The sequence below is a fragment of the Numida meleagris genome, chromosome 9 (assembly GCF_002078875.1).
Source record: "Numida meleagris isolate 19003 breed g44 Domestic line chromosome 9, NumMel1.0, whole genome shotgun sequence".
In the NCBI taxonomy this organism is placed as follows: Eukaryota; Metazoa; Chordata; class Aves; order Galliformes; family Numididae; genus Numida; species Numida meleagris.
Window position 1 is genome coordinate 6,677,689 of NC_034417.1, and position 24,210 is coordinate 6,701,898.

The window sequence follows — 24,210 nt, forward strand, 5'->3', positions numbered from 1 at the left end:
TTTTACACGGCATTTATGCTTACATGTGCTTAATACAGAGGCTGAATGTAGAAATCCTGCCTTAGCACAACGCGGATGCGCTTGCTTCCAGCCTTCGTGGCCACACGTGCTGTGAGCGTGGAGCTGAGCGCTGCCCGGCAGCAGCCAGGCCCAGGCTGCGCGCTCACTGCTGGGAGCTGGGTCTCGGCCTTTGGTGCGTCCTGGTCGCGGTTCCTTGGTGCACGTAATGGGGAAGAGATGGATTTCTCAGACTGTTAAAGCAGTTGTTGTGTGGGCAGGATGGCCCACCCCGCAGGGACACAGGAGGAAGCGTGTTGAGATGGCTGCGCGCCCCGTTGTTTGTGCAGCTGGGAGGTGAGTGCAAGGGCTGAGGGCCAAGGGAAGTGAGAGGAGCCAGGTGGGCAGCTGCCATGGAAAAATGCCATGACGGGGTGAGAAAAGCCAGGTGCCTGGCTGCAGGGACCACGTCACTGCCTGTTACGTACGACTTGGATCGTCTCCCATGGAAAATCCCTCAGGAAAGTTTTCTCAAGAGTTCAGGAAAGAGGAAAACACTTTTTTTGTTGTTGCCAGGAGATCACTTCATGTTGTTAAACATGTTTTCTGAATTGCTGCCTCTGTAATGCTGTCTTGTTGCGCTGTCTGCCATTTGCAAGAAGGAATGCTGTAACTCGACTGTTAGCCTCTTTCTCCTGTGCAACTTGGAGAAAATCAAAGGTTGGGCTTGGAAACTGATTCTGCTTCTGTGGAAGTGAGTGTAAAAGGAATGATCTCACTAGTCCGCTGCTCTGCACTTAGGTGATGATGGCTCATCTCAGTTCAGCTGCTGTAACCACATATGCAGAAAAGTAATGCTGGTGAGTTTCCGCTTATCTCCTCACCTGTACAAACACAGAAAAATGGAACAAAAGATGAAGAGAATGAAGTGTCCTAATAACATGACTGCTGGGAGTCATGACTGATAGCTCTGTATCCTTTCTTGGAACACCATTCAGCAGTCCTCTTTTGTCCCAGATCACTGGGAAGTAACATTGTTTATCTTTACAGTTTATGAGAGTTACGTTTCAGAATACCATAATCTGGTTATGGATGGCACGTAGTTCCAGAATGATGAACTACTGGTTAACAGTTGACAGGTGCTAGAACAAAATTTTTCTTGTTTTTGAAACAAGGGGCAGCATCTAGATGCAATGCAATCTAGATACCATCAATTTGGATACAAATGCCAGGAAAGAAAAATAGATTGATGCTTTCTTAGTCAAAGAGAAGTATGGAGCTCTTGTAGAACTGATGAATTATTACAAACTTTGGCCTTGTTTGTCCTGGGGAAAAATACAGGTGTGTAGAAAAACCCTTACCAGCCACACTCTGAACATGCATAATCACCATCCAGCAATAGCTAGTACAAGATTAGCATTAGGACTTGGCTCTTTTCCTGTGGGAAATTGATACATTGCCATTATTTGCAGTACTCAGTAATATTTTTATTGTTTCCCGCAGACCTTATGTGGCCTTTTGATTTTAGGCTTTATTTTGTATCACTTATTCCAACAGTTGATCAACATTCATGTGAGCTAAGTATATAACAAAGCCGTTCGTTTGTTGTTTGCTTTTTTTAATTATTTCTTATGGGCTTTTCTGTGTTTGTAGGACAACGAACATTATTTCAAGAGCTCTTATTAGGCACTGTTTTCAGAGGGTCTGTATTCTGTCATGTATTTAGAACTGAATTTATTCTACAATAGCATGCTTGTAATTTGTATGCAATTTAATGCTACTTCTATGAGAAAATTAAATTATCAGAGTAACAATGAATAAAATAAAAGAATAAACTACGTGAAGAAGAGAACACAAAGTTGGTTGTGACCCAAGAGGATTCATCTTTGTATACACTATAGCTAAAAAGAAAGGCAGGTATTCAAATAACTAATTAACTTGTAGCATCATTTATTTTTTTTTAATAAATTACACTGGTTACAAGGAACTCTGCAACAGCAATTTGTCTGAATTTTTAATATTTGTTTTATCAATGCCAGGTACCACAAAGCTGATGTATTCTAGTCAGATGGCATTTTGAGGGAGATAGCCGTGACTTTACAGGTAGAAAAACTTCCTGTTAGGAATACACAGGTCTGTCCAAAACTGGTATTAGAGCTAGTACTACCAAGAGTGTTACCTTACCTGCTAAGGGTATCATTTCCATTGTCCTTCTCTCCTATCTTCCATTTTAATAAATAGATAAATGTTACTCTTAATTCTCTTCACTAAGAAAAGGAGATTTAAGAAATTGGGCTCTGATGGGAGAAAACTTACTTTCTGTTTCTCTGCTCTTAGGTAGGAAAACTGGGGGCAGGAAAACCGGAATCAAGTCACACGTACAAAATATCACACTCTCGAAATAACAGAAAAAAAATTGTATGAATATTTAGAATTAAAATGATTTGTTTTCATTTCATTAAAAAAAATCATCATGGTATGTTTTTATATTAATTTATCTTCCCATCACCTTCTTTCTCTAAAACACAGCAAACAAACAAACAAAAACTGTGCACTTCTATACATTTTTTAATCCACCAGCTCCCTATTACTCCGGGGAGTTTTCACATACCTCAAGTTGTAGATGACCACCACAACCTTTGTCTTTTTCTGCATTTCCTGTTCTAGAGCTGCAGCTCAGGGTTGGAAGGGCCTTGAATTCATCAGGACTCTTCAGAACATTTCTTCTTTGACGCATGTAAATAGCTCCAAGAGCTGAATAGGAATGAAATGAGATGCAAGTCGAATGAAGCTGTCGGTATGTGTCTCCATTCTGTGGAGCAAGTATTTTCTGCATGGAATTACACACTTAATGTGGAGAAATACTTCTTACCTATTTGCTTATTTTTCCACGTCTAAAAGTCTCCAGATGTCAAAATGAGGATTTAAAGCCTCTCCCAAAAACTTGAGAATGCAACTCGCAGAATCCTATGTTGTAGTTTCACCACTGAGCATGATTTCAATATGATTTTATGATGTACTTTTGGCAGTCTCTGCTGAAGAGACATATGTGGGAAGATAAATGAGGTAAAAGCTTCACATTCTACAGCTGAACATGGCAAACCACTAACACTGTAATTGTCATGTCTTCGTAATTAGTTGACATAGAAGATAAATTGCTATTATCAGTGACTGGATATACACTTTAAAAACAACAACAAAACACTGGGCCGCATTCATCCCAGTTTTGTTCTTCTGAAGGCTGGAAAGCAACATCCCAGCTGCAGTCAGATGTTAGCTGTGGGATCTGGTTTTATTTATTTATTTATAAGTGAGTGTTTCACTGCCTAGGTCTTGTTTATCCTCCGCAAGTCAATAGTTCTTTATTCTACAAAAGAGTTCGTCTACTTTTGTTACTTGGCTTTGAGAAGAGTCTTTAGTCTTTAGCTAGGGAGTGTCTTCCTGTTCTCAAAGTACATCTGCCAAAGGAAATAGGAGGATTCCAGGCTGCAGAGCAACCACTTCTGCATTCATCCATGTTTTGAACAAACAAGATTATGTAGAGTTAAGAGCTTGCAAGGTTTTAAGGTAAGTTTATTTCTGAATATTTACACCACACAATAGAAAGTTTAAATATAATATTTATTGCAATTTATCCTTTTCAAGTCTTACATACAGGATGTTTTAAAAGCATACAATGTAATTGCATTATTTACACAGCATATATGAAAACTGTATCCCAAAATACTTTCCAGAAGATCTGGAATAAATCACAGAAGAACACTTATCATGGTACAAATGAAGTCATATAATTGACTTATATTTAAATGCACTTCCTGGGACCTACCTATATGGCTTTTATTGATGTTTACAGAAATTTTACTAGTTTCTAATGTTATAGTACTAAGCATTCCAATCTCAATTTGACAAAACTTGAAGTGTTACAGTCTTTTCAGCCAGATTTGTTATTTTCTCTGCTAATTTACATTGCTATTGATTTGACTGGAAAGCTCTATATTCTCATGTAACACAGTTATATAAATACTGTTCCTCTCCTGTTCTTCACAGCTACCAAATTTAGACCTATTGTTCAATCAAATAATGATCATCCAATGCACTGAATATCAAAATACTCTACAATACAGCATAAATAGAATTTACATGGAAATCTTGTGCGGGAATGATTTCTGCAGTCTGGGTGCAGCGTTGAGCAGATGATCACCATTTTGCAAGTCTCAAAGCTGAAGTATTTTCAGAGATATTCTCAGAATTATATTATAAGCAGAATGAACTTCCTTTTGAAGTCTGTACCAAAACAGCAGTTTGATATTTCATCCTGCTCTCTACTGCTACAGTCTGAGCGTTTAGCTATGAGACTCTGTTTTCCAAATTCTAGCCAAAACCAGACAGATCAATGAAATATTTTTACTTACTTAAACTTTATGATTAATGTCTTTCTTTCACAACAACTTTCATTTCCTTTTATCTATAAATAAAACCTTCATCAATTCATCTTTAGAATGTAACTCACCAATCGCGGTTCATAAATACAATCCTGAAACCAGACCGTCTGGGCACATAAAATGGTAACAGGCTGCTAATGAGCTGAGGCTGCATCCATAATGGATATTAGTACAGCCAGCTGTGGGTAGTCTTCAGTATTTTTCTCTTCAAAACATATTCTCCAAAATAACAGCTAATAATTTTTGCTACTGTGGGCCACTAGAGGGAGATATGATTACACACATTCAAAACTTGTGCCTGAAATATGGGTTGGGTCATTACCCATCATCTTCTGGGTTCATCAGTAAACACTTCCATTTAAAATTTTTTTTGTATTTAGAGTTCCATTTCAAGATCTTGGTTGTACATAACCTAATTCATTAGTTATTGAGCAAATGAACTGTTATTTGGGAACTCAGACTCCCAAACAAACTCAATCATCGAAACATCATTCAATCAAGAGTACTCTGTGTGGGGTTAAGGCTACAGCTTCTCCACATGTCAGCTGTTTTCTTGTCTTTGATATTCCAGTATTTGGTTTTCCTCTGCTTTGCATAATGAGAGGGTGCTTTGTCTGAAGGACCTTTCCTAGGGAGCAGAATTCTTGATTCACAGGGACCTCCCTTTCAAGCCTTTTCCCACTCAAGAGGTTTTGCACCTCTCTTCTGGGAGAAGCAACTTAAGTAAATGTGTGTTGTTATTCACTAAGGCAACAACTGTTTTCTTTTCCCTTTTGATATCTTTCACGCCATCACATGAAAAGTAAACACTCCTTTTAGAGCTACTAAGTTAACTTGGTAAAATTTTGAGTTTTTCTTTTTGAAAGTAATACTGAGCAGCTGTTAATGTTTGTGACTTCTATCCCAACAAAGATTACAGGCTTACCTCAAAGGTAGATAATTTCTAAGTTTTTGTCATTGGCTTTGACTGCGCTATTTCTTTAATTCTATGCATAATACAATCCACAATACTGTGTTTGACTTTTTAGAAAGAATGACCATTCTGAGTTCTCAAGAGTTGATCAGGTCACAAGGAAAGAAATAGCTTACATGCAAATGGATGAGGATCCAAGCATAAAAGCTGGAGAAGTTTGACTTTCTCATTTTATTTTGCTTTTGCTTTAATTACACCAAGCAATCTGTGTTCCTGTGAGGTACTTGTACTGCATCAAAACATCCTCCAATCCATCCTCCACAGTACAGGCTTCTTTACTTAGCAGTTAAACAGCACAGTTATAGAATAAACAAAGTTTTCTAATAAATTCAGAAAACCACAAAAGAATGCATAAATAAGATTGGGATTATGAGGTAAATATTATTATTTTAAATACAACTTTGAGTATATTAACTGAACAGAGAGTACTGAATTTAAGAACTTGCATTAGACTGGAGACAAAAACAATCACTTTATGCAGCCCTGTGGCAACGTGAATACCTCCTGGGGTTCACATTCAGTATAAGAATTATACAAAACATTACTTGTTTGTTTCCTATAGCAGTTGCTGCAGTAGAAAAAAACTTGCCACGCATTGATGTTAACAGGACTACAAGAAAATACTAAACTTGTTTATTTCAATAAAACTGGGAGATCAAAACAAAATGTAAAAAATAAGACTATATAAATAAATTCAGTGGTTAGATGCAGTCATTCTTCTGGTACTGTGAAGTTGGGGATAAGATTTTATGTGTTTGGGGGGAATGAAAACGTTCAAAATCAAAATAATCATTCAAGATAGTTATTGATGTGGGAATGGCAGGAACTACAGGAGGTTACTGTAGGCAAAATTCTGCTCAGTGAGAATTCCTTCCTGCAACGCAAAAGTAATTTTAAAAAGGCAACAGGGATTTTCCTACACAATTACTAATGAATGTATCACCAATGGTCACTCTGCCCTTTGACTAGGAAGTACAAACCACATATTCATCCAACAAAGCATCATCCATCATCAAGCTGCTGTATCGCTTACTATTTTGAGCAACAAACATGACATTCATCTACATGTGTAGAGGAAATTTTCTGAGAACATCCCAGTTCCATTTCTCCTGCTCAGCAAGAGAGTGCTGGTTCCCAGTCAACCTGTTCCGTGCGAATGGAGCCCTGTCACCGCAGGTCTCTATGACAAATATGAACAGCTCTCACACTTTGTACACAAAGGAGGAGCTCTGAGATTAATGCCCTCTGCCAAGGTAGTTTTAGATTCTGTTTCTAGTAGTATTGAAAATAAAATAGAGATTCATCATACAAATGGAATTAGAACACATTTGAAGAAAATCTGTACAGCTATACAACCCCTTCCATATAGGTATTTGAAATGACACATTGCACTAGACAGCTTCTAAAGAAGCAATATAGACTGCCGTTTCATTCGTCCCACTTCTTGCCCATCTCCCTCACAGTTAATGTCAGTAGTAACTTCAGATAGGAAGCTACTAAAAAGCTGCTTTCAGGATAAATTTAGCAAGACTCCATGCTGCTGTTCTTCTCTATGACTTGATAAAAATTTATCTAATCAAGCTGCAAAGGCGCAAAATACTCGTTTGTATTTAGAAAGCACGTTGACTTGAATGCTCAAGTAGTACTGTTCTTTGTGCTATATTCCAGCACTCTCTTGAATGGGACGTATGTCCTCACTGGCCTTGTGCTTTCAGGAGATCTTCCATTATCATTAGTTGTACTGTTAAGGATACAAGAAAAAATTACAGGGTTAATGTCAGAGCATCAGACAACTGGACTGAAAGTGACACCGCAATGAACCTACGCCTTGTTATTGATATTGATAGGCTACAATTAAACTATTCAATGTGTTTGGTATGTTCCATATTTCTTTTCTATAATGCTGCAAATAATATTTGATAAAAAATGTGGCCAATGCTGACAAGTTTACATGCAAGTATCTACTGGAGCTCGTACTGGAATATCCAGCAATACAGCTGCTTGGCCTAAAGATCCTGTAGCAGTGAAGACAGTAAAATCAAATGTACGAACACAATTAATTGTGAAGTATAATATCATAACATCTAAACAGTATAGAGGTCAAAGATAAATATAAAAACTAGGAAAAGCATCAGATCACTGGGGCTGCGGTTTTGTACAAGAGGGACCCAGAGGGGATGACAAAGATGTTGGCATCCTGGGTGAAAAACAGCAGCCTGTGACATTTCAGAGCCATTACAATATGCTTTAGGCTGAACGTTGTCATGAGTGTGTTTTTAAACAAGGAAGGAAAATTTTAGTATGCATTGCAGCTTACTGATTTCATATGCTAATTTACATCAAACAAAATGATTCAATTTGCAAGATAGTTGAGATGAATTAGTTTACCTGTTGGTAGTTAAAGTAATATACAACAATCCTCCTTACCTTACTGTTCTGCTCTTCCTTGTGGTGATTTGCGTGGGGAGAGATTCAAGAGAAAGCTGACAGCATTGCTACCAGGGCTCAGTGCGACCCTGTTGCAGTGTTTGGGATCAAGGAAGGGGAAGTGAAGAAGGGGGAGGCACCATGCCTGAATCTTTACCCATCATCACAGAACAGAGAAAGGCATCCCAGTGTGCAAGTGAAAATCTATGCTGTTTACTTGGCAATAATTGGCACTTAGAGCTAGGAGAATTCCAAAAATTTCTGGAGTTCTAACCTGCTATTGTTGGTGCTACCTCCCCTTTAAAGTGGTTTTTGATGCGTCTCGTGGAGAAAAAGAATAAAGCATGCATGAAGCCAGCACTGAACAGGCTCAGGGCAGTGCTGTCCTTTGTCTTCATCAATATTTTCCAAATTTCACAAAGTCAGATCTCTTCTAGCTTTTCACATTACTGCAACTAAGCATTTCCCAAGGGTCTGCCATACATTTGCATCTAAAACTGCTTGAGTCATTGAAGTACATTACATCCAGTATCTACTAGGTGTTCTTTGAAAATTAGGAACATTTTGCAGAACTCAACAATCCACTCTAACAGTGTACTAACATAGTGCTGATAAGGGTCATTATGAAGAAGTTTGCTATAAACAAGAAAATTGAAATACCTAGATGGAAGATCACATGCTACACCAGCATCTCTGGTTTCTACATTGGTCTCTGGTTGATTTTCCATTAAATAGTCCAATTTATCTTGTAATTGTTTATTCTGGAAAACAGTAATTTTCAACACAAGTTTATTTTATTTATGTTAATTCGTTGTGTTAATCAAATGAAAAAATACCATTCCAATCTGGCTTTTCTCCATAAGAAATAATGTAAACGTATTTACTGAGAAAATAAACAGTCCTTATTTCTGGGGGAATACAATAAACTACATCAACCATCTTTTTTCAACCCCTTCTGTTTTAAGTAGTTATGATACTGTTATAAAATTGTATGATTTTGAATGATATTGAAATTGTACATCTATCCCCATTCACTGAGTAGCTACAGTCATCACATGGTGCACAGATATGGAAATATTGTGACCCTCATGACCACCACCATCCCAGGCTACCTAATACCCATACTTCTTGCTATCTCCTGCTGCTTACTGGATCCTACATCTCTCTCAGCCTGAGAGGGATGAGCTGAGAGACAGCAGCACAAACTTTGCCTCTATAATGGAAGTATAGAGACTTTGTATTACATACATTCATCTTGTGACAGGTGTTTGATTTCAGCAAAGTTTCTTTTACTGAATAATAGCAAATATATGCAGTAAACATGCTTTTAAGAAGCATCAGGTGACACCAGTTTCAATTTTATTTGGTTTCATAAAATAATCACAATTATGTAATGCCTTACCTCACATTCTAAGAAAGAAATTTTTTCTAAAAGCTGTATTATAAATATTTCCTTTTCTTTGACTTTCTTTCTTAGCATTTCAATCTGTGAAGAAAAATAAAACAAAGACATTTGGTCTAATGGGGTTGGGGAACAGAGGAAAAAAGACTTAGATACTGCAGGAAGAAAAGATGTTTAATTTTATTACAATTTTATTAATGTTATTCAGCAATGTATAAGTATTCACAGACTGTTTTAACCCATGAATTAGCGGTCATCCCATACTGTTGTTTATATAAAGACCATGCATGAATACTGACATGGATTTTAAGAATCTGCATTTACCTGGAAAAAAATGTAAACTCAAACATTGTCATGTAACAAAGCAAACTCAGGAAAAATCCATCTCTGATTTAAAGGCCTGTGCTCTAGACAGTTTTAACTAAACCCAAAAACATGGTGCACATCTGATAGTTTCTTGAAGGTCTTATTTGTACAGTTCTTTTCTGGCATACTAGACTCATTGGAAAGAAAAAGTGCATTTTCATTTTATACCTAGGAAAGGAAAGAAGTTGTTCACAAATGTTCATTAAAATTAAAGTTAGCTGCACCAAAAGTGTTGCATCTTCGTGTGGTTCTATATGGAACAGAAGATGACCATAGTACGTTCTGGGATTTTTGCTGGTCATTGAGTGGCATGACTAAATCTAACACACTAAATCTGACCCTACAACCAGAACAAGCAGGTAAGGCCAAAGAAATGGGGTGGGCCTTGGATTTCATAACAATCCCTTGTTGCTGGCCCAAAGTTGGTCTCCATGCATGAAAACAGTAGATCTATAACTATAGCTTATTTTTTTGTCACAACTAATAAAATATCCATACATAATAAAGAATAGGTATTCTTTTTTTATAAAGCCTCATGGTAAATGAGTTCGCTTTATTTTATCAAATTATTGGTTGGTTACAGGTTTCACAATTTTAAGGACAAAAGTAAAAAGTATTTGTTAATAAAAACTCAGTGAATTTTACTAAAATGAAGTATTTTATAGAACAGCCAAGTTGAAATCAAGCAAAGCTCATAATACCTTTTTTTTTTTTTTTTCTTTTCTGGCAGTTACAATGTTACATTGATATACAAGACAGTTAGACCATTTCCAAATGCTGGGTCACATTCTCTATGTACTCTCACCAATCACTTTCTATTTTTAAATCAATTTTGTGAAAGCACATTAAAAAAGCCCTTCAAAACCACCAGTGTAAAACTTTTCAGTGCATCTAGAAGCAATGATTAGTAGGAATGTTATCATCTTGCTAAAAAAAGAATGACAAAACACTCAGAAGTAAAATAATTAAAACAATAGTAGCACTATCACCCTCCCTCCCAAAAATCTACAGTGCAACAAAGAAGCAAAACAGATACATAAATTAATCCAAAGTTATAAAATCACCAGATCAACTTTACTTCAGTCTTCCTGATTCCCATTTATCATTGACGTAATTATCAGTTATTACTGGAAAAAGGTAAAATGTAAATTTCATAAATTATGTGCTTTCAGCTGAAGTTACAGAATATACGAGTGCTGTCATCATCCATCTTTCTCTCTTTCTCAAAATCAGATATTCAATTTCCTTTCTTTATAGTGCATGCAAAAATTACCTATGTCATCTAAAGGTATTACTATTTCAGTCTTCTGATCATAGAAATCCAAATCTTGTAGCATATTCAGAATTTCAGAGTGGTATAATGGTATAACTCATTTTGATCTTTATCATTAATTACAATTTTGTTTAATACTATGACTAAATTAAGTCACTTGGTGAACGGCTTCAGTCCTGCCAGTAAATTCCACTGGAGAAAAGATACATGGTTCTTTTAGAACTTCTAAGTGGATCTTCTCTATTAATATTTTATTTTTCTGTTTTGCACACATGTAAATAATTTTAACACTAGTAATCAATATAATGCAAAGATGACTGAAGCCAAGTGCAGCTACGGGATAGAGAAGGGTTTTGCCTGAGAGATATCCATTCTTGGTTTTGAGCATAATATAGCCTATTCTGTTTTTAGAGGAAGACTTTGACAAATTGCTTCCTCCTCTTCTGAAACACAAACCCCAAATCCAAAAAGATATGTTGTAATTTGGCAGGTATGTTACTGCTTTTACTCTTTTTTTTTGTGAAAATCCTCTGAGGACTGGCAGAATGGACAATAGCCATCAGAACTCCCTGCCTCCTTTTGACATATTTACATAACGTCAGTCAGAACCCACTATATCAACCTACTTTGCCTTCTAAAGAACTATGCCAGAATTTTAAAATATGCCTTCTCTTTCTAACATATGGAGAAGAGCCAACACTGTGCTACATTATCACATGCAAACAATCATATTCTAGCAGTAAAAGAGAACGGAGCGATTAGACTATGCAGATTACAGATATGATAAGGCTGTAAATTAAGTAGTTTATATAAAACCTTTTGGTGGATCTTCATAACATTACAAAATCAGTCCAAGGCAGCTATACAAATCAAATGCATTTTGTAAAAATAAATCCAGCAGTTGTTAAGATTGGAGGGGCTATTTCAGGGCCAGGAAATCAGCAGTACTGCAGCCTCCTCCCCAGATGCAGCAGAGCAACCCTGCGAGGCCACTGCAGAAGGAATGCAGGCAAGAACACTGCAGGGCACCCCTTCTACATACAGGCATGGTGCATGCCCCTAGCACTAGTTGTCTCAGCACTACTGCTGACCAAAGGCTAAAACAACTTCCAACAAAGTTTTGATACACCTTTAAGCCTACCCTCAGGCTTGACATGGATGACACATCCCACCAGAGAAGTCTACTACAAAAGTTTATTTAGTGGATAAAAATATGAGCACACATCGTCTTCTGCCATTAGTGTAGGGATGACCAAGAGTGAACAAGCCAGATTTGATTACCCTTCAAAATGGACATTCACTTACAGAAAAACAGGAATAAGTTTGGAGGATTATATTAATATGTTACTGTATTAAATAAAGTCTTAATTCAGTTAATTTAAATAAAGTAAAAGAGCGATAGTTTCCTTCGAGAGAGGAATGTAACAAGAACAGTGGCTCATAATGCTGATATTGGGTAAAAGTTCTTCAAAAATAATATTAATGTCTTGCTACCTAATGGTATTTTGTTTTGTTTTCAATAAAAAAAAATGTAAGTTATAGCAAACTAAACTGAGATAATAATGCGTACAGCACCATCAATGTATATTGCACAAAACCAAGTCTTGAGAGGGTCTTTGATCCAAGGAGTGGCGTAAAGTGAGAGAAAAACTAACAGATGACAGAGCAGTAGATTTTGACTTTTGGCTGAATGTAAGGTAAGGACAAGTAAAGCTGAAGCAGGATAGTTCAAACACAACATTGAACTAAGGGCCCAAGTGGTGGCCAGGGCAGCATAGTGTTAGAAACAAATTAGTACAAGTCAAAGACTCTGAACTTCCTTGGACTGACTCATTGCTGGACTGACTCCAGTCCAAAAATATCACCAAGATCTTCCTATGTTTTCTTTACCCAAAGCCTATAATCCACCTCATCCTTGCTGTGTCTGCAGACTTAGCATTTCACCTCACTGCCAACTCAGCAACTTGCTCCCAAATCTGGATTTTGCAGAACTACCCTCTCGGATTTCTCCATCATTTTCTACAAGCACTACAGAAGTATATCCTTCAGCCTCTCTCCTTCCAGCCTTGTCTACAAATGCTCAGACTTTTCCCTAGCACTCAATTCTTCCCTGCCTGGCATTGCTAGATTCACTAGCCATTCTTTTCCCTCCAATTCTCCACCAGTATTTCTTCACACTCCCAGTAAGCAATCAAACAAAATTTCCTTAACAACATAATTTGTATTAACAACTCAACCATTCCTTTGGAGACAATTGTCCTAACAGTATAATTATGAATTTAGCAATCCTGGGACACACCATCAGCCTTTGATCTTTCACTTCATTCTCTCTCAGCAAACCTACTCCACTGCATTTATTGCTCCTGCCTTTCCTTCTCATGTCGGGAGACTGCTGACTGTTCCATAAGTTGGAAAGGGAACAGCAACAAGACCCGAGTGACAGCATTGTAACTTACCAGGTCTTCCAAGGACTGAGAGGCACTATGTGCTTTTCAGCAATCCCTTTGCCCACCCCACTTCAATTCCCCCACACTTGGCACAGGAAAGAAGGGCACCTGATATCTCTCAGACATGGCCAGATCCACAAAAATCCATGCAGATTGTGTTAGGTATACAGCTTGCATTGCACATATCCTCTGCAATTTACAGTGATCTGAATCAGCACATTAAGGCCCCATAGGCAACGTGAATGTTGCTGAATTTATCTAAATAGCCAAGAATTAATATCGCCACAGCACTTTTTTCCAAGCTCCCCCCACTCTTTGCATAGTCCTACTGCTGTTACAACCTCTATATATTCTCCTCCTTCTAAAACTTCAAGGTCACCTTGCCTAAACTCCCCCAAATTCCAGACAGTAACCCAGAAAAGTCAATTCTTGCTGTCCAACCTATCAAAGAAGATATATTTATTTCTCACTATAGCACCCTACGGGGTATTCAGTATGTCTCCTCAAATACCAGATGAATTTGTCATGCTTCTGTGTAAATACTTTCTGGGACGTACAACACGTCTGAATTTCTCTTGCTCCATCAACCAACTTTGCTTCAGTAAGGATGGAAAGCTAGATGTACAAGCCAACAACATTCAATTGATTTCATGGATAGAACATCTAAGAACAGTCAAGACAAGATTCAAGAGACTTAAAAGGAAATTCTGGAGAAGTAAGTAGTGTTATTAGAAAGGAAATCAACAGAATTATGAAGCAACTAAGGGATAAAGTATTGTAAGAGAGAATTCAACTGCTCAATCACAGAACATTGATAAAGTCTAAAATAGCAAACCTGATTTTATTCTGCGTGCTTAGTCACAGTTCTGGAGGCTTGAAATATGCAGCGAATTAGAACAGATCCAGCTGTTAGGTAAATTCAACATTTACCACTTTATATTGCCAATCAGTTTAAAATATTTATCAGAATATGACAGTGCTAATACAATTAAGCATTAGATATTATTCAAGTATAGAGTATTTTCCTTATTCATCTACTATTAATTGATTTGGCATCTGTAACACTGATACAGAGACATTAACAAACTGGTCATAAATATAACTAAATACAGGACAAACACATCTTATATTATATAAAACAAGACAGACAAGACAGTGCAACGTCAGCCTGAACTCTCAGAGGCAGTTGCTATACAAGGAAAGCAAGATTTTACTCAAGATTCCAAAATTTCACTGGAACTTAAGTAGTATTTATCAGAGGCTAGTGTTGAAATTTTGTTCAAGGAACACAATACAACAAATAGGAATGAGCACCTTTAAAAAAAAAATCCTCCTTAATTATACTGTGTGACCCCTCAATACTTCTTGCAATTTAAAAACTCGTATTTTATGTAAAGAAGAAGCAACAACTGATTGATCTAAATTATTGCATTGTCCTCAATTAGTCAGCTGAATGCACACATCACAGCAGTCTTTAATGTGCATCTATTGCTAAAGTAGGGCCACAGGGCCAAGATGCTCTAATGGACTATAAACACCCACACCTTGTCTAACACTTCAACCCAACTATTTAGGAACTACCTTAGTAATGTATAGGTCTCCTAATGAATGACTTGGCCAGGCAATTCCTAACTGAAAGCATTGATGGCATGCATGTATAAACACTCTCACCAAAGCACAGTTGTGGTTCTACTTTAGCCAGTAGATAAGCAATGTATTGCATTGCTCAAGTCCACCGAGACACGCCAAACTCATGAACAAAGCGGGACAGGGAGGGGGTATAACTTATGTTCTGCCATATGTCTTCTTCTTCCAGGCTCCCAAGGTGGCTTTCTTTCTGCATTTGTTGTTGTGCCTTTTTTTTTTTTTTTTGCCTTTTGGCTTTGTTTTTTTGGTTTTAATATATGCACTTTATAAAGCAGATTTTGGTTAATAATAATTTGGCAGCTTTCTGTGGCTGATAATTCCATCTTCTCATCCTCTCATCCTTCCGTGTGGCTTCTTCTACTTGATCTAAAATTAAAACTGTACTTCTGTATTAAAGCTGGGCTATTTTTCAGTTTGCCTGGAGTTGGAATATCTTGACAGAGAAGTTTTCAGCTGGTTATTAAGTCTTTAGTGGGAAAATTTCTTCTTTATTCTCCATTTGTGCAACATTTGCTCATTAGTATTTTGTTCTTTCATGCAAGTATCTTCCACAACAGAACAGGATACAGCTTCTCTCTGGTGTTTGGTCACCTTTTATTATCCAACGAATCTGAGACTAAAGCTGGAGAACAGCTCATGGGCCATGACCTAGAGACAGTTCAATTCAGTAGTTAGGGAATTCCATGTGAAATCTGAGTTCCGAAGATAATTTTGTGCCATGGAATCAAATATCCTTTTCTCTTTTCAGTCCCCTTCAGAACAGCTCCCTATATCTGCATCGACCCATTCACATTGCTTACAAATGTAAATACTTATTTTCTTCCCTCTTCTTTTCTTAACAATGAAATAATATTACACATAAAGTATGCTTTCTGTGGCATGAAACTGCAATCCATTTCAATTTCACTTGCACAGGTATCAAATAAAAAGATCTCCTAATCTCACCACGTTTGAAATGGAGATAATGTCAATAAATGCTTTTGTTGCTTATTTAAATTTCACATTTGAAGATTTTTAGCTTTATTATCTTAAACTAAACTGCTTCCCATTTCCTACACTGGCACAGACTGGATAAACTGACTGACCGTATAGAACAGATAACTGAAAAGAGCAAGCTTTCACCTCTCTCACAGGATTGTTTCTGCCCTTAAAAAAGAACCTTGCACCTTCCCTTGCTTTCCCACAGTGCCCCTGTACCTGCATCTGCCTGCCCAGAATAGTCTCTGCACTGAAGACTCCTTAGTGGAAGGGTCTAAAGTGTGCATCCTTCCAACTTTCATACTGAGACTCGCCCTGCAAATTCTGCCTCTGATAGAACTGGCTTTTTCTTGGGGTGCCTTTGAAAGCCTCTCTCTGCCCAGCCATAAATACAAATAGGAAGAGATAGGGGCTGGGTTTCTGCACACCTGCCAAATGCAAGTCTTGCACTTTCAGCTGCCAGCATTCCACCTAAAATCTGCACTAAGCTGGGAACAAACATTTATTTAACAAACAAGTTCAACACAGGGAAAACCCCATCAGCCTTAAATCTTTTGCAGTTTCTGTCCAATGAGAACACAAGGCTTCAAGCCAATGCTGGATAACTTTCAGGTCAGCTCTTGCTCTAATGGGCTCTGATCTTGGTTCTCACAGCAGAGGATCCCTATGAGGCTGAAAAACAGTTGTGTGAGGGATGTTAGCGTTGTGTTTTTGTTACTTTTTTCTCTCTTCTGTTTTCTTCTCAAAGTTGTTTTCCATGCTCCTGCTTAATTTATGACTGGTCTGTCTAGGTCAAATTGAAGAGGTTTCTACTAATGTCTGAGATGGAAAGATTTACTTTCAGAGAGAAAAATCAAAAGCAAATGATTTCTTGGCTAAGGAGCAGAAGTACACTGAACCATGACTGTCCTCTGCCTGGGCTCAGTTCCACCAAAGGCAGGTTGCATAACTACTGCATTCAGTACTAGCATGATGGGTCCTTTGGAAATGAAGACCTGAATAATCTTTTCTTTCATGCCTACTACAATTGATGCTTCTCTCTCAGTGTCTTCTTTCCTGCGTGCCCAGATTAGGACTGACCACAGCCTTCTAACACATTTTACATGCCATCAGAGCAGCAGTGAAGGGGTTAGAGCTGCCTGTTGCATCTAAAAACTCCACTATAAACCTTTTTTTCACTCTCCTCAGACTGCTTGCTCTTCTCTTACAGAAACCCTCCCATTTATCAGTTGCACTTGGTCCATCATCTCTCCCTAAAAAGGACTGAATAGGGATCTATTTTGTGATTTCTCAGCCATCAGATTTGTCTCAGTACTTTTTCAATTCTGACAGTTCTCTGCATGAATTTGAGGCAGCATATTTTGTTTGCTCAGCACCCCTTTGAAATGGTGTTCCTTTCTGTAGCTGCACTTTGTCTAAATTGGAGATGCTAACAGCACAAATCCACTGTAGTTTACACTGAAAGAATAAATCTCCATTTACATTTCAGAGCTACACCTGAATATACCAAGATCAATACTAAAAAACTGATTACTAAGAGATGTGCTCATCCTGCAGTCAAGCAAGTACTTAGCCACTTTTCTTGCCTAGTTCATAGAGTATCCTTTTTTTTTCAGCTTCTAAGAAAAATACTGCTGATAATTTTGACCATTTTCTTTCTTTCCATTTCTGTTCTGGGTTTCCCAGGTTAGCCTGCGCTCAGTCTGTTCCTATGCATCAAAAAAATGAAGTGTTTCAGAAAGCATGACTCCCCAGCTCTTAGGTCATTATTTCTTAATTATATTATTTAACTGCAAGTTATTGATTGTTATAACATTCTCATTAACCTTCTTGTTTTATAGATACCAGACATTAAAGTACTTCAATAACAAGATAGATGGCAGATTTTTGTGACATTTTTCTGGATCTTGCTAGCCACTACATTTTGCATTACATTAAATTTAATGTAGACAAGATATGTGTCCAAATGTACTCTGATGAACACATTTTCTAGGACTCAAATAGCAGAGATTTTGTAACTGTGCTATTTAACCTAGAAAATATGTCTTAGTGCTACTGCTCACTAGTTTAAACTGACCTCCAAAAATGTCTCTTCAGACAGCATTTTCTTTCAAGATCCTACCTTTTAAGAAGTAAACTCAAAAGTATAAAAAATACTACATGCAGGGGAAGCTCTGTTTTTCAAAGTGCACACACATTTGCAGTGCTTATCTTCCTGATGGTGGACAACTACAACTCTCTGCACCCAGTAACAGCTGCTATTTTTAAGCCTTTAATTAAAGCAGCATGCCAGAAGTATGGTAGACATTTACTGAAACACAGTACAAACACACACCACAGACAGCACCAAATTAAAAACGCTAAGTGCCTACTTTATTTGGCACCATCTGACCTGATGAAATATCTGCTACAAAAATCTTTACTTAGTTCTCTAATCACAATACTGTTGCAAGCATTCATGCAGCTCTCAAGTAAACTGTATTAAAAGAAAAACTAAAACATACAAGAAATAAAGGAGAGAGTAAAAATATATTCTCTGTGACTACATAGCAATAAAGGATGATTTAACCGATTTTGAAAAGCGAGTAGTCAGGCATCGGATAAAGTAGATATATTTGACAACTAAGTAGTGAGTTAGTCATCTAACATTCTGCTCTTTAAATAGGATGACCAAAAGATCTTGAAGAGCTTTCTGTGCAGATGAACATGCCAGTAAATACATGTTACAAGGATTCAGAATGCTAAACTCATCAATTAAAACTGGCATTCATGATATAACAATTATTGGCCCAAGTTTTATTTAAATTTATGCCAAAACACACAATAGAATTGAAAATATCTGTTATACCAATACAGCCCACTAGAGGTCTGGTTACACTGAGTAGTTTAGAATATACTTAGGAGTAGAGTAATGCAGTATTGCTAGAATCATCTGGATTGCCACATATATCACAGTGTCAAGTTCTTCAGTATTTCTGATTAGAAGAAAAACAAACAATTTAATAATATGATGGTTGCCTTACTGAGGTTTTAAATAGACTCCAGGATAATAATTGTTCCAGTAATGCTTTAAGTAGATAGATTGCTAGATTAGAGATATTTTCCTTAATAGAATACTGTGGTATAATGACCACTTGCTCTGGTGCTTGAGAATAATTAAAATGGCAAGCTGAACTAGAAACAATTTTCCATCCCACTTCTTTTCTACTCACTGCATGTAAAACAGGATCTCTTAGCATCACACATCTGATCATGTATCAGAACTCCATCAGAATCTTGTAACCAACATATAAACCAAGAAAGATATTGGCAAATATTACATAGATAGAGGTATATATAGTACCACCTTGATAAAAGAACTCCATGTCTAGTCAGATAACATCTAACAGCACATTGTGAATGCCTTAGATTAGAATAGTTTTGAAACATTTGATTTTGTGGACATGTGATGTCCAAAGACAAAAAAAAGATATTTCATGAATGGCTCTACTCTGTTAAGTAGCAAGGCTTAGCATAATGTTACTGTCTGTCTGCCTTCTACTTGCATATAGGCAGAAGACCCTTATCTGATCTGAATGCTTCAAATTAAGTTGTGTATGGTATGTTTATTTCATGGACTGGCACAAAGAGTTCCAGAATTAAAGTCATCCTAAAGTATATAACCCAAAGCCAGATTAAACTGCTTTTATTGTGCCTTTCTGCTTCACTAGTTCCAGATGTTTAACTCGTCTTCCACTGCATTTGTAACTAAGGTGGCATAAGGAAACTGCACACAGAACACAGCTCTCTGGATTATGTACTAAGAAGAATCGGTGCTCCCAGAAGACTCAAAATGCATTGTTTTACTAGATCTCACCTCCTCAACCATGTGCTTAACTTTCTTCTGTTGGCAGTGGACCATATCATCCAGATGCTTTATTCTCTCCCTTAGACTAGCTGCTACCTCCTCCAAATGCTGTGACCTAGCAAAAGATGGAAGAATTAAACGTATAAGTAAGAAGGTATGCAGCACAAGCAAAACAAGAACAAACTGCCACAATCTCACCACAAATCAAGATCAGGTCCAGAGGCAGGCAAGTCAAATTCCACTGGCAGATGTGAATTTTATTTGTCTAAAGTACATTTTAATGGTAGTCTTCTAGTCAAAGTAGCTGTCTCCACCCAAGTTAACTCACCTTTCTCTGACATTCTGGCACGCTTACTCAGAGCCCAAAGTGCTGATAATTAAACAACACAATAAAGCTCATCTTCTTGAGGCATCTGTTTTTCCTTGAAGTAAAAGGCATTTACACAACTTGATCTTTATCACCTGAAAGACATTTATCCTGGCTTATTACTACCTGCAAACCTTTTGGAAATATAAACTAAATAGAATCCATGGAAGCACATCTGCAGCTGTCCTTTTAAGTGCTCTCCTACTACTGGGCAGCTGTGAATCGAGGATTTGGCATAGTTGCCAACAGTAGTAGAAAGCTAACTGGAGTAGAAATAAGTCATCAACAGTCAGCAAGAGTTGCTGTGGATCCTTTAAGTTTGTATCTATGGCTCTGTAGAGAGATTCTGTTTTTCTTCAAAGCCATTTAGCACAGAAATAGAACATCCTTCAAACTCCTACCAAAAGCTGAAACAGGAAGGAATATTTAAGATACTGTTGGCATGTTGACCATGACCTCCTCCATTTTTATCTGAATATACAGTTCTTCAAATTCTTAAAGAGCAATTTATTATTTGCAAAATAAACTTCTGTACTTCTCAGTTCAGGACTGGACAAGATTTGAGAAGTGGAGGAGAGGAATCAAAGACAAAAAGAATTTTTTAATCTTAGTCTGTGCACAGCAGAAGAAACTGCTGAAGCTGCAAACAGAGCAACCATTTTAAGGAAAATCACCAGATGGCAAACTGTATGACACGATTCTACTGAATGTCTGAATTGTATGCTGTTTCCCCTCCATAAAAGGCTTCACAGAATCACAGAATTGTAGGGGCTGGAAGGGACCTCAGAGATCATCGAGTCCAAACCCCCTGCCAAAGCAGGCTCCCTAGACCAGGTTGCACAGCTCGGTGTCCAGGTGGGTCTTGAATGTCTCCAGAGAAGGAGAATCCACAACCTCTCTGGGCAGCCTGTTCCAGTGCTCCGTCACCCTCACTGTGAAGAAGTTTTTATGCACATCTGTGCAGAACTTCCTATGCTTCAGTTTGTGGCCATTTCCCCTTGTCCTATCGCCATGCACCACTGGAAAGAGTCTGGCCTCATCCCTTTTCCTCCCGCACCTTAGATATTTACAAACATTAATCAGATCCCCTCTGAGTCTTCTTCTCTCAAGGTTGAACAGACCCAGGTCGCTCAGCCTTTCCTCATAACACAGGTGCTCCAGGCCATTTATCATCTTTGTGGCCCTCTGCTGGACTCTTTCCAGGAGATCCCTGTCTTTTTTTGTACTCGGGAGCCCAGAACTGGACACAATACTCCAAGTGAGGCCTCACCACGGCAGAATAGAGGAGGAGGATCACCTCCCTTGACCTGCTGGCCACACTCTTTTAAATGCACTCCAGGATCCCATTGGCCTTCTTGGCCACCAGGGCACACTGCTGGCTCATGGCCAACCTGTTGTCCACCAGGACACCCAAGTCCCTCTTTGCAGAGCTCCTCTCCAATAGGTCATCCCCCAACCTGTACTGGCGCATGCCGTTATTCCTCCCTAGGTGCAAGACTCTACACTTGCTTTTGTTAAACCTCATCTGGTTCCTCTCTGCCCAACTCTCCATCCTGTCCAGGTCTCGCTGAATGGCCGCACAGCCTTCTGGTGTATCAGCCATTCCTCCCAGCTTCATATCATCAGCAAACTTGCTGAAGGTGAACATTATCCCCTCATCAAGGTCATTGATGAAGATGCTGAACAAGACCAGACCCAGCACCGACTCCTGAGGAATACTGCTAAATACAGGCCTCCAACTGGACTCCGTGCCACCGATCACAACCCTCTGAGCTCTGCCAGTCAGCCAGTTCTCAACCCACCTCATCGTCCACTCATCTGGACTCATCCCGCACTTCCTCAGGTTCATTATAAGCAGTTATCTAGCAATACAATTCCACAGACAAGACATATCTCACCTCTCACTGTCAGAGTTGTCTTCAGATTTTGCTCCAGATATTTGTATTTCATTTAGTTCCAGTTGTTTTTGCAGCTGGTGGCGTTCCTAAGCAAGAAATGTGATAGCATCCTTCAGTTCTCCATATGTCAAAATGTAAATACTTCACTAAGCATATTTCATTGCAATTCAAAAGACCATTTGTGAAATGAAAATAGAAAGTAATTAAACAAATTTACAGCTGTTACAGAGGATTCATGCATTTCCTATATCTGAGGACCACAGAATGAAATCATAAAATCAAATTCCAGCTATCCACTGAAATAAGATCAGGCTTTTCAATTACACATTTGAAAACGTACAGTGATACTTGAAACTGACATATTTGAGTGAAGAGATGAATCATCACAATCTTTACCTACATAACTGTCATATTTTCCATGTTATCCTTCCAAAAAGATTTCTCAGCTCAAGGCAGAGATAAAAGCTATTGCTCTATTTCTCCCCTCCAAAAACGTCCTTTTTCAGGCATCCACAAAGTGCTTGTGAAGATATGTGAGAACTTGGGAACTGAATGAACACAAATTAACAGAGGAATCTGCTATCCAATTTAATGGGAATTTAACAGAGGCGTTCAGTTTTACTCTGCAAATATCAAGTAGATGAGAGCAAATTAAATAACTAAAGGAAAGAAACTCATCTATACTGTAAGAATGGTATTACAACCCTTTATTCATCACATAATACTTACAAGCAATAGGCTGAAGCCCAGATGAAGTTAATGGAGCTGCTAAAGTGGCCTGTTAAGCTGACATGATTCCTCAGAGTAATCTTTAATTCTACTAATAAGACTTATAAGCGTTAGACAAAAGATGTTCAGTTTAAATGCACATCAGACTAGCCAGTTAAGCCAACAAGACTGGCTATTAAAAATATATTCCTCAGCAGTAGCAAATATTTACTCTACTGAAGTCTATACTGAAGTTGGTGAAAAAACATTTCACTTGTAAAGAGAGAAGATTACATTCTCTTTAGTTACTAGAATTTCCCACTACATTCTCTGCTTCTGTATTCTAGATAGCAAGATGCAGATCTCTAAAGATGAGATGCTGCTGAGATGCCTGCCATTTAATTAAATGAGAGACACCAAAGTATATCCTAGAGTACCAGAGGCGTTTTGAAGGGTTGCTCTTATCCTTTTTAGCGTGACACTATACAGTCTAAGGATTAAACAATAACGTTCATTCTTAGTTCAGAGAATGATACTAGAAAATGAAGAAGAAATTTCACTGTAACTGCTAGAGACTGAGAATATTTAAAGCAGTTTCAGATATATCAGAAAGTCCAACAAATGTGATTCAGATAAAAAATACCAGGCAGGAAAAGGTATTGCAATACTCAAAGGCATAATAATACATTAGAATAATAATCATCTGAATACTACTGTAGATTTTGTCCTGGAGCAAAATCTGTAAGAGAGAAGTAGGAAGGGTGGAGAATAAAAAGAAACAATACAAGAACTGCTGAAACTAGTTTTATAGCAGCGCTGCCAGTGTAGCAAGAGATAAACGTCTCAAAGCATTTCTGCTTTCAGAGACTTAAAAGGCAATCGTCAAAGAAACAGTTCTCAACTACATTTTAGTAGGGATTATTGAGCTAGAGGGAGAAATCCTTTTTTAATACTGTCACAAAAGGAGAATGCTAGATTTTAGATTGAAAAGAATTTTATGCAATTTTTTCTGCACTTCCCAAAATATTCTGAGCCACTATTGAAATGAGTTAGAAATCTACATGGAAAAATGAAGTGGCTGCTACGTATCCACAAAGAAAATTCAAAACCTTTTAGTTTGAAGCCTTTGGTTTAGCATTGCATTCAAATGAAGAGAAATTTGGAGATGCAATTCCAATTAGAACTATAAATAGTTTAATAACAAAGTCTACAACTAACTAGAGTACATTTTAGTGGACCTACCAACAACATTTCTATGAGCTTTTGGGTCATTTATGATTAATTCATTAGGCTCAGGAAACCGTGTACGCTGGAGGAAGACAAAACAGTTTTTTTTAAAGTCATTCTTTAAAATGATGGTTTACTACATAAAGCAGCTCTGACTGTAATCATCAGAAAAGCAGAAGAATCACTTAGTCACAGTGTCTCCTTGATAGTC

The 24,210-nt window shown here is 37.7% G+C and overlaps 1 protein-coding gene across 7 annotated transcripts in view; it reads right to left on the minus strand.

The window, feature by feature from the left end:
- The window catches only part of LOC110403539 (myocardial zonula adherens protein-like), a 76,104-nt gene that overhangs the window by 6,751 nt on the left and 45,143 nt on the right, over nt 1-24,210 (minus strand). For 6 of the 7 annotated variants that reach the window (XM_021406851.1, XM_021406848.1, XM_021406853.1 and 3 more), the window contains 5 exons: nt 22,065-22,150; nt 19,809-19,914; nt 9,242-9,325; nt 8,500-8,600; nt 3,602-7,153 (listed from right to left, as the gene is read on the minus strand). In XM_021406851.1, the coding sequence (XP_021262526.1) occupies nt 7,048-7,153; nt 8,500-8,600; nt 9,242-9,325; nt 19,809-19,914; nt 22,065-22,150 (483 nt within the window). In that variant the 3' untranslated portion in view covers nt 3,602-7,047. Of the gene's footprint in view, nt 1-3,601; nt 7,154-8,499; nt 8,601-9,241; nt 9,326-19,808; nt 19,915-22,064; nt 22,151-24,210 lie in introns of those variants that run through there. The other variant, XM_021406854.1, reaches the window with a different exon arrangement.